Genomic DNA, 12041 nt, shown 5'->3' on the forward strand with positions numbered 1-12041 from the left:
AGTACTCCTAAGAAAGTTTTTCATTTATAATAGGTACATATAGGGTGGCAACGTGAAATAGATGCATATGATTGGTGGAATGTTATCTCTCCAGTCCAACAACCAATCATGTGCATCATTATTACTGGTATCATTCATTGTGACCAACCAAAGATTTTAATTTTTAGTAGAAAACTTTTTTATGGGTACTCGATATTTCTGGGCACCCTGTACCTACTTTATATGTATTACGTAGGTATGCTTACTTATTGAAATACGTTAATACCTGATTAATATTCTTGTTGTAGATATGACAGTTATTATTTTATTGTTTTTGTAAGAGGGCACTTTGGCAACAGTTAGGTAGCCTACATGAAACAAAAAGCGTTTCGGAACATTAAAAATGTCACCAAACGCCTCTCTAGCGTACTTATCTAGTATACCTACTCACCCAGTTATTTCTTTCCTGAATTGTTTCGTCGAAATCGAAATTTTCACATTTGAAATAGGAAAGAATTGATCACACGTTAGGTTAATACTTTCTTACTCTTAGTGGTACTAGTTTTCAATATAATGTACTAAACATTAATTTACTCGTACATAATTATTACATTACAATAAGTATATTTTATACATAAAATTTTTAATCGTTGCCTGTTTGCCCCCCCTTCATTTTGCAATCTCGTTTCTATACATACAAAGTTTCTTTCAAAACTGTGTGAAGTAATAAACGTTCTGACGACACTCGAACGAATCCTCTTTTTTTCATGCAAGTCTCCAAGGTGTCGTATAAAGTGCTAAATTTTTTTTGACAATTTCTATTAAAAATTAACCTCATCATAGGTAAGTTTGGTAGCCAGCCGTGGATCAGGGTGCGCGGTTAATCACGAGTAGCGAGTGCTTAGGTGCTTACGCAAGATGTATCTCTACCTATGGAAGTACTTGCATTTTTGTACTTACTGTTAGTTCGGTACTCATGTTTTGCATGCTTGATTGACGTTTAGTCGCTACGCGCTACTCGTAGCTATTATTGCAACAGATACGTTCGAAGTATTGCCTAATTTTTTGCTTGCAGGCGCGTATATCCGCGTACTTCTTTTTTATGGGCACCGCGAGATTACCGAAGCTCGCGTATGTAATTTGCTAATTACTTATAGGCAAGGTAAATAAAGTATTTATTTACCTTGCTTATAGGTACGTATTCGAAAATGTGTTTTTGAAATTTCGAAATTTCGAAAATATTAAGTAAATTTTGTCTAACATACCCCTCTTGGACAGGATTCGCCAACCTCTGAAAAAGCCACGTGAACTTCAAACGAAAAATACAAATAATTATAAGCTTTGAAGTTGCTATTCAGCTATTGCTATTATTTCATTTATCAACTTCAGACTCTGCGGTGTTTATGTCTATGTACGTGTACGTAGATGTACCTATAGTTATTAGTTATGTGCCTCTGCCTATTACCTAACCCGTTTTTAATGAACATTTTTACGACGAGACGAGTCGAGTTGACTTTGGAAACTTCAATATGAATAAGAATACATTTTTCATATGTTGAAAGGTAGTTTGAACTCTACTCGTAATAAGATTCCTAGTATCGATAATGTAAATGTTCTCATCCCATAAAGATGTAGAATGCGAGAGAAAAATCGCCATTTCATTCTGCGGTCATCAAATTATTTGCGGAGGTGGTGTTCATTACCGCGACTGCGACTGCGACTGCGACTTCGAACTGTTTAGAACATCGACGATTTTCAACTATACGAGTATGTATGTACTGGTTTTCAGTTGGTGTCTTGGTGTTGAAAAATTTCACGTTTCCGTTCGTGAATTCACGTCGAGTCTGGCTACATGTACTCGTACTGGTACAACCTATAATAAATGTATGTAGCCTATGTACTATATAGTGTGTCTGTGTACTGTGTAGTGTTGTCACGATTGGTGAATAGTCTGTAGGTAACGCGATTTGTCCAAAATGGGATAGAAAAAAAAAACAACATTTTATATTTTAAGCAGATGGGTGTGGATATTGGATATTTGTGGGTAAAAAAAGAAAGAAAGTTACACTGCACTTATATATTATCTTCGATCATCTATACGCTTATTTGCGAAAATGCAAGATGATGATTCTTGTATTTTTAGCCTTTTTTTTCCGAACCAACTTGTACGATCTTTAAGAATTGCAGAAGCATGTCTTAAAAGCTCAACAGAATGATTTTCCAGTTTCATTTCAATTCAATCTGTCAATGTAGGAGACTAGGAGAGTGCTTGCGAGAATAGTTTACATAAATACCTAATGTATCTAATCTACATACTACGAATAAGTATATTTTGTAAAGTTTGAATTTCCCACCTCCCACCTCCCCCCCCCCCCCCCACCAAAGTTGTTACCTCGGATGAGAAAAAATAAATCCCAATTTTCAGGGACGTAGCGAAGTGGTTTTGCAGGGGGGGCAAAGATCCTAAGATTCCCAACTAATTTGACTGAAAATTCCCAACTTATTCGACTGAAAATTCCCAAGTTGGATGAAAAAAGAGGGTATTCAAGTTACAAGTAGTGAGGGGATTGTATCACGACATTTTGTAGCCAAAAATTGTAACTTTGCTGACTATAATCAAAATTTTAACGTGCTGAACACTCTGGTATTAAAAATTTTGAAAAGCTAGTGGTTCTGTTCCGAAAGAAATGAAAAATTTGAATTTTTTATAAGCTTTGAATATTATGAGTATTTCTGGAACTTTTCTGTTTAATCTTCATATTTTTAAACCCGTTTAAAGCAGGCCCGAGCGAAGCGAGGGCAAAAGTTTTGGAAAATTTATGATTCGAAAAGTAGAATAACATCAATTTTAATAAAAGAATTCGGTTTTTGTAATCTCAACATTTTTCAAATTCAATCATAGATTTTTTAAAATATTGTAACCTTGTAGATGAGAATCAATTTGGGCCGAGCGAAGCGAGGCCGAAAGCTTTAAAAAGTTTGTAGTTCGCAAAGTAGAACAACATCAATTTTAATGTAAGAATTCAGCAATGGCAAAAGTTTTGGAAAATATGTGACTTGAAATAGAAAAGTAGAACATCAATTTTAATAAAAGAATCAAGTTATTCTGGTCTCAATATTTTTCAAATTCAATCATACGTTTCTTGAAATTGTAACTTAGTAGAAGAGAATCAAATTGGCACAAGCGAATCGAGGCTAAAAACTTTGGAAAAATTGTAATTCAAAGAAAAAATTCGGTTTTTCTCATCTCAACTTTTTAAGAAATTCATTAATAGTTTCTTGAAATTTTCAAGTGTGAAAAAAAAACAAATTGGCCCGAGCGAAGCGAGGGCAAAAATTTTTGAAAAAATGTGAATTTTAGTTGGCAAAATCATAAATCTAGAAACTGGTTTGGCTTCAAAAGTTGGGAAAATTTTAATATTTGAAAACTCCAAAACTAAAATACTTACTGTCGGAATTTTTGTATTTTCCCAACTTTCTTGCATTTCTCACAATTTCCCAACTTTTCCCAACTTTCGCGAAACACTGGGGGGGCAGGCTGCCCCCCTAGCCCCCCCTTCGCTACGCCCCTGCCAATTTTTTATTTTCCGCCTATTTGTTAAAAAAAGTGGTGCCGGTATTTCCTCCCCCCCCCCGCCCAATTAAAAAATGGAAAAAATTCAATTTAGGTGTTAAAAAAAAAGTTTTATTTTCGTATTAGAATTTTTCTAAGTAATCCCCTGATCAAAAAAAAATTCTCCAGCCCTTCAAATCATATTAGCTCCTTTGTAAGGAGCCCTCGAATTTGAAAGAATTTTTAAAAATGAGAATAAATCAAAATCAGGGAAAATTTTTTGAAAATACATATCTCAATTCCATATTAGAATTGTTTTACATACTCGTAACTCCCTTTTCAAGTAAAAACCTCTTCTATGGAGCCCCCCAAATTGAAAAAAAAATGAATAATTGACGTCTGTGGAGATTTTTTGAAAATTTTTCAATTATTGGAAGAATCTTTCTAAATAAACAATTTTTCAAGAAAAACTTTCCCCGAGTCTCTCACATGATGTTGATGTTGGTTTCCTTATGCAAAGCCCATAAGGTGCACCCTAACATGTATAGAATTGTAGATAGGTAGGTACTTATGTATGTAAGAAAAAATTTGTGCTTACTATATACATGTCCATCCATATTCACTTGAATTCGTTTGAATGTTTCAGGATGTCGTTATAACAGAGATAGAAGAAGGCCAGCCGTGTCTGAATTGCGATGCGAAATGTCCTGGATTTCAATTTCATAAATGGAGGTGAGTACTCGTTTAGTTATGCTGGGCTGCGATTATGAACTTTCGTTACAGTTAACGAATTCGTTAACTATTCGTTAACTTAACGAGAGATATTTTCTCACGTAAACTTAACATGGCTTAACGAAAAGTTAACGAAAGGTCACAGAAAAAATATGCGATTCGTTAACTGTAACGAAAGTTCATAATCGCGGGCCTGATATGTAGATATGTTTGTACATACTACATAACAGTGCGCTACTGCCATTGACAACGATATCCCCAAAGCTTGCCAAAATAATATGTTCCATGGTTCCACTTGCACTTGGGAAAGACGCGCCCCGGGTGAAGGCACCTTCATAATGTTGGAAAATACGTTTGAGAGATTTTTTGTGGACAGGGAGACTCGTTGATGGTAATGATGGTATACCGGAAGTACCTTATATACCTACATTGATGCGTAGGTATGGTAGGATAAATTCGGATAAATTTTCAATTTTTATGTAGGTACTTATACGAGTATCTTTCGTTGGTGAATACCATGCAAAAAAAATGAATCCATCTTTCAACTTTTCGACCATTTTTGTACATTTAGGAAGACAGGATTTTTGAGGAAATGGAAATGGATTCGGAGAAATGCTTGGGAACTTGCCAAAATTTATTGCTAGATGACACTTGCGTTACATGACTTTGACACTCGATGTTCGTGACACTGTCACTCTGGAATCGTAGGTAATTATACGAGTACCTATACTTATGTATTAGTTGCTTGGTAGGATCACGGAAATTGAATCGTCACCTTTAAATCTCGATAGGTACCAGCTACCAGACTGTTGATGAATTTGGATGAATGACACTGGCACTAATCACTAAATCTATCTAGTTAGAGGGCTATTGTCGCTCGATACCTGGTGCTAGGTAGGCCCTAATTATAGTCGTAGAAATGTCGCTAAGGAGGTCTTCTCTCGAAAGAATGCTAAATTCTCGCCGCCCGCCGTCTCCCCCCCCACTCAGTACCCGAAATAAAGACCTTGCTAGTTGGATTGTAAACAAAATGATGCGAATTCAGCATCTAATTCGCACCAAGTTTTCTTTTATTTTGGCTCGCCGTATTTGTCGTGTGTGTACGTGTGTTGCATACGTATTACATATGTATGTACTAGAGGTGAAAACGGTTACGCTACCCGCTTACCGGTATCTGGTTAAAATACCGGCTAAACCCGCTAGTGGTTGTATCGGGTTGATTCGGATATAGATAGTAGCGTATAGCGAGTACAACCCGAAAGTTTTCGCACTTGGTCTGCGCACGCACCCCAAAATTTGATAATGCGTAAGTGGGAGGAGTTACGCTTCGACACCTGTCGTTCGTATGTGTGATTGACGTTTGACATGATTGATGACAATGATGATGTCATGCCGGTACACCAGCTACGCATTCAATGCGCTACTAGTTATATCCTGAACCGGTGCGACATTTTTTCTATTCGCTACCCGCTACTACCGAGTAGCGAGAATTTACGATACGGATAGGATAGTTACCCGCTGTCAGCGAGTACCGTTTTCAGCTCTAGTATGTACCTATATACTTTACGAACATTGCCACAACCACAACGAGTTAGAGATACCTACTCAAGGTCGTGGTACTTGCTACTTAGTTCGTGCAATTCATCCGAATGACGAACTAAAAGTACATATCTGCCGCAATTTGCTCTCACGATTGCCATTCAGCTGTTACTGCTGTCGCTGCCGCTGCTCCTGCTCGCTTTATATCAATATGGTGTGTTGTATGTACATCTACATACATACATATGTACTTACTCAAATTGTTGAGACACTTTAGCGCCTCTATTAATGTTTCTCTGCGAGTCATCGCGCCTCATCTCATCGCACATTTCGTTTCTTCGAATTGCGCCCGCGCACATGGTAATCATTTCCGTTATGTATTTTATTTTATTATTAACTGATTGCCAAACTGTTACCGTGCAGAGGTTAAGGAGGGAGCAGACGATTCCTTTAGTCTACGCAGATGTCTACGTCTTATTTGTGGACGTTTGCCCAATGTGGTTAGCTTATACAGCTTTCCGAGTAGAAATTAAACGTGAAGCAGGTACTTACTCACTCGTTGTTGTGTTATCTTTGCTGCGCTCGTGCTCGTGCTATAATGTATATTTGTGTATTGCCTAATGCCTATCCGTTTGCGTATACAAATGCATATTTCCGATCTAGCAGTAGCACCTGTTGACCTGTACATTACATTGTGCATGCGCATGAAGACTGAAGAGGGAAAAAATGCCTACTCGCGCATATGTGCAATACACAAACATACGAAAAGTTGAAACAAATAGCCACAGCCACGAATGATCGAATGAAGCGTATGTGTACAACATTATAAAACGTATATTTCGTAACAACTTAGTTAGTATAGGTACAGGTACATCTATGTACAGTAGTCAGGTTGGTAAGCTTACGTTTGGAATAGGTAATTACTTTTGTTTGGCAAATACATGCGGTTTACATACAAATACGTACGAATATTATTTATACCTTTACCTACCTATCTACTTAGCACCTGTTTATCTAGGCAAATACTAATAAGTATACGTTCGCTGGGCTGCGTATAAGTAGTAGATATGCGAATTTGAGAAAAATTGAAAAATGAACCTTGCGAGAGCGTTTTCAAATGACGACGGTACGTTCGTTTTGTAGTCTATGGTCCAAGATCTACTTACCTCAGCTAGGTAGGAACTGAACTGCAGACTGACGTCTGCAATACCTATAATTAATATACGGCGAGATGCGGTCTCAATTTGGCACTTGGCAGTGTCGATTAAAAACCGTATTCGTTGAAATTTGACGAATAACTAGGACTAGATCTGGAGCTAGCGCTAGCGCCACCGTCGGCGTTTTCTTGTCTCGAAACGACGGCGTTGAATCCTCCGTCTTTATCGGAAGTGTACTCGACCAATCGCATGCTACCGTCTGGTTCCAATAACGAGTAAGCTCCCTTGACGAGATCACCGTCGCGATGCTCCCATTGGCTTTTGATGTCGTGCGTTTCTGGATCGTGTACCGCGTAATCGTATTTGTATTGAGGTGGCGTCTATAGCGTCAAAAATATGTGCGATTTTCAATCAATTACGTAATACATAATGTAAAATTTTGATATTACACGTTAGCTTTGTGCTAACTGAGTCGAGTTTTCTTTTAATAGCGGAGTAAAAAAAATGACGAGGAAATTTACTGCGAGTGGAAAACTGACCAGAAAAATTTTGAGCGATTTAGCCGCGTGAGAGGCTGAGCAAGGGGTCCTTAAAATGTAATAATTTGAAAAAAAAAAGTGATTTAGCAATAGAGGTCCGAAATGAAAAAGTAGCGACCAAAAATCAATAATTTTAAAGGTGAACCTGTAAAATTTTAGATTCGGGTGTTTTTTAGATCACCGAAGTCGATTTTGGCATTCATTTCCCCCTCAACATCGGAATGAACTCATAAGAGGGAGGAAGGGGTTCAAAATATGAAATTTCGAAAAATGAGTTTTTTAGGATGTTGAAATGAATTTTCCGGATGATTGGATCCCAACTCCCAAGCCTTGCATAACTATATGTGACATCGCCTAACAAAATCGACCATTTCGACTAAATTTCAAAAATTGTTTTTTTTTTCAAAAATCTGACCTTTCAACCCTTAAGATTCATTATAAATAGAGCTCGGATTTTTATGATTTGTCATATTTTCATTCTTCACAGAAGATCGCGCATATCCTATGGATTTTTGCGAATCATACAATTTTGAGTAAAATGAGCCCAACTTGTTAGCGCATATTTTGCATATTTTGGGTATAAATGCATATAAATGCATATTTTAGATATTTCAAGCGCATATTCATCATATTTTGGCCATTTTTTCCATTTTTCAGTCATATTTTGAAAATTTTGGTCAAAAAATCCATTTTTGGTAGTATTTTTCATTAAAAATTGAAAAACTTGAAAAAACTTGAAAAACGATTTTTAAAATTGATTTACAGTTAACCTAAAATTGATTATTCAAAGTATAAAATTGAAGACTTTAACCTCCTTTTTTTGACTTTCTTAATTCTCTAGCCTTCTCTTCACCTTTAAAATGAAAAATCCTTTCTATAGATACCCATATTGATGTTGCATAAAAGTGCATGTTTTGAGGAATAAGGGCATATTTTGTCATAATTTGATCAAAATAAATGCATATTTTATGCGCATAAAATGATTTTTTAAGCGCATAAAAATCCGAGCTCTAATTATAAACGTCATTATTTTGGACACCTTTTTTCTGTCGAAATGGCCGATTTTGTCAGGCGGGGTCACATAATTTTGAAGAACGATTTTTTGACAGTGAAAATTTGATCAAAGGAGGAAAGCGTAGCACATTTTTTTTTTGAATATTTATGTACTTTCATTTTTAAGCCAAGGTACCAAGGACAGTAGGACACGTATTCTTCATTTTACTTGATAATTTTCACGTTTAAAATACAAAAAAAAAAACGGAAAAGTAGCAGTTTTGCAACTTTGCATACTTAATAATATTTTCAAGTGGAACAAGTTGGTACAGGAAATTTTTTGCGGATATTTTTCCTTACATGCCGTAGTAGCCCAGCAGTGTAATATTTTCAAATGCTCTTAAATTCGTTTTTTTAAATAAGAACTTTTCAAAAACAAATTGTTTTTTTTTTGTTTTGAAAAAATGCAATCTACGATTTTTGTACTCGAAAATATTCGTACATATTTTGATATAAACCCATAAAGTTTTGAAAAAAATTGAATGGAACGTTTTATAGCTTTTTAAAATTGGCAGTTTTTTTTACTATTTTGAGGTACCTCGATTCAATCATTTCTGTTTGCAAGAAAAATAATGGAAAAGTGTTTGAAATCGTAGAAAGGGAAGTGGAATATAATGTAGAAAACACCTACATTTTCGTTATCAACTTTTGAGACTTTTCTATTCTGAGGATTTTTCAATCTTCAAGCATAGTGTACATATGGACTGCTAGTGATATTGAATTTGTAGGTCAATGGGCCAGGGAGCCGGAGGTTCAGGAGGAGGGGATGGGGTGGCCGAGACACTGCGCAGATTACACAACCCGAAAATGACAAGAAAGGTGACCTTTTTTATAAAATGGCCTCCTTTTTGAGGGTTTCTGACTCGGCTCTATGTAATGAAATTTTTCTAGGTAGTCTCCAATTGGAAGTAAACTTTCTCGCTAATTTTTAGTCAAAATCCGGATGGTGTTTTTTTTAATTCCAGCCTCTCCTTTCTTCTTTGTACACAAGGCTATTTACGTATTTAGTCTGTTCTTCCGAATCATTTTTTCACAATATTTCTTGTCAAAATTCAGTTATCTACTATTCGGAAAATTGCTGGAATGAAAACTAAATTCATCTTTTTTGTGAGATTTTTGTTTGTTTGGTGCTCTCGTCCTCCCCGGTGTCTAACGGCTTATGTTTTTTTTCTTTTTGCGATCATCTGAGGTAAATTTTTTGCCAAGAAGTTGTACAAAATTTGTAATTAATATTGTACGTAAGTACAATTGGTGAAATTGAGCAGTAGGTATTAGTTTGCACTGCTGTATTTGTAATTATTCGTGTGATTTATGGCGGTAATGTTATGTACAGGTTATACAGACTGTATAGTACGACTTTACGTTAGGTATAGGTAAGGTACTTACATAAACGTCGGACGTTCCTTCTTTTTCATTGTCATAATTTTTTTCATTGTCATAATTAACGAAGACCGGTGCTGGCGAGGCGAATATTTCGCTGATCAATACGACCATCGTAAAAAGTATCGTCGTGCCGAATACCTACGTAAAAAATGCACACCAAACAGAGTAATTATAATGAAAAATTCGTGCAACTTGGGCATTTGCAATGTTTGCAGATTTGTCATTACTCATTATGACTTTTGGCCAGAATGAACTAGTCAGGTGCTTATTGCTCTATTTTCTATTGTCTACGTATTACATTATTGATTATTACGTCGAGTACGTACCTGATAGAACTTCATTTTGTTTTACTGTAAAAGATGCGACCAGATGTGAGGTAAGAGTGGTGGAGATGTTAACTTTCGGGCACGTAATATTGTAAAAAAAAATGTCGGTGTCGGGCGCGAACACTCGCGAACTGCTCACAGTCACTGGTAAGTGGTAATACGAGGGAGGATATTTGTAAAATGGATACTTTGCTACTGGATAGGTTGTACTTATAGTTACCAGAATCACTCTTGTGCAGTCACTCGCGATAATTGAACAATAAAGCGACATTCGCCGACTTTTTATATACAAATACCTACCTATTGCTGATTTGACTGCGATTCGAATCACTTGTTTCTATATTTCTATATAGTATATAGGTACATAGATAAAATAGGCATACGCGGTCCACTATGCCCAAACACAATACGAGTATAGGTACACGTATGCCTATTGCCTATTGCCTGCACCACCTCTACGTAGGTATAGGTACCGTAATAATTGGAATTTTGCAATTCGCTCTCTATCTTTCTTTCTTTGGTTTTTTTTTCTTTCTGCGTAGTTATATACTCGTAGGTGCCTATAAATAGGTAGCTATACAGGTAGGTTAGGAATTGCTGGTCCACATACGCCCGTCACCCCTCGCAGGCGCGGCGTTATCCCTCAAATATTCAATACAGAATCAAATGTTTGAACCAAGACCAAAAGAGCCGTACCAGTCTCATTGTTTATTCATTGGTAATTCGGTACACCTTGGAAATATTACGAGTAGATAGGTACTAGGTACTCGTATTATTGTATGCGTCCACGTGCATATTGTTGGTATGTACATTACATAGGTACTATGTGTATGTAGTATGTAATGTATACTACTATGTATGCCCTGTGCAGAACTTCTCGATACCTACCTGGAATTACCTATATAAATGAGCCGAACTGGCGCATAGACGGTGGACATTCGCATTACTTGCGTCTCGACGCATATATTTGTACCTGCATCTATCTCTTTCTCCTTTTACTTGTATTATCTTTATTTCTGGTTCATTTTCCTTTCTTTTTCCAATGACGGTCACGTACCTGGGCTATGTGGGCAGTTTTCGTGTAGCTGTAGGTATAGCTATGTATATTATAGCGACTCAGTACACTTAGGTGCTTAGGCTTACCTAAATGCACCTACAAATATCTACCTCTACCTATATCGCGTATAAATACCTATACAGTAATTATATCTCGAGTTTTTGTTGTTGTTGTTGTTATCGGTTGGTTGGTTTCATGTAAAAAAAATCCTGTACGACATAATGGCCTATTATATTTTGAATCCGATACATATGTACGACTAGTACGAGTATAGTATATCCATGATCCTTTATTTGCCACAATAAGCGATGCTTAATTCATTATTATGTTTTATTTCCCTCCCCTTCTCATCTAGATTCGAGTATTTCTTTTTATCGTGTCTTTTTATTTATTAATTTGACAAGATACAGTGTCCGAGTTGGCCGACTATTGCAAAATATTCATCCGTATAAATAGGTCTATAGGTGTATCTGTATGTCAAGTGTGAACTGATATAACTAGGCTGCAATATGACGAGAAATTTCTTAAATATACGAGTATGTAACCCGCATAAAGTCGAAAAACACAATTTCTGATGAAAAAAAAACAAACCTCTCTCCACCTGCCCTAAATGGAACTGGGGAGACAAAATCAGGCTGACGTATCAAACAAAGCTGACAGGGGAACTTCAATTCTTGGCTGAAATTTGGCTCGCAGAAAGTGCATGTCACCGACACCTCCAAA

General features: G+C 36.5%; 2 protein-coding genes across 2 annotated transcripts in view; one reads left to right on the plus strand and one right to left on the minus strand.

Annotated features, from left to right (window-relative positions):
* The window catches only part of LOC135838117 (four and a half LIM domains protein 2-like), a 48517-nt gene that overhangs the window by 4907 nt on the left and 31569 nt on the right, over nt 1–12041 (plus strand). Inside the window, exon 2 of the mRNA XM_065353688.1 lies at nt 4179–4264. Within this exon, the coding sequence (XP_065209760.1) occupies nt 4179–4264 (86 nt within the window). The remainder of the gene's footprint in view (nt 1–4178; nt 4265–12041) is intronic.
* LOC135838133 (larval cuticle protein A2B-like) lies at nt 6618–10626 on the minus strand. Its single transcript, XM_065353720.1, has 3 exons — nt 10262–10626; nt 9939–10073; nt 6618–7340 (listed from the first exon to the last, which is right to left on the minus strand). Exons 1-3 carry the CDS (start codon nt 10274–10276, stop codon nt 7068–7070), a joined length of 423 nt encoding a protein of 140 aa, XP_065209792.1. The 5' UTR covers nt 10277–10626; the 3' UTR covers nt 6618–7067.

This window comes from Planococcus citri, chromosome 2, assembly GCF_950023065.1.
Source record: "Planococcus citri chromosome 2, ihPlaCitr1.1, whole genome shotgun sequence".
NCBI classification, from domain to species: Eukaryota; Metazoa; Arthropoda; class Insecta; order Hemiptera; family Pseudococcidae; genus Planococcus; species Planococcus citri.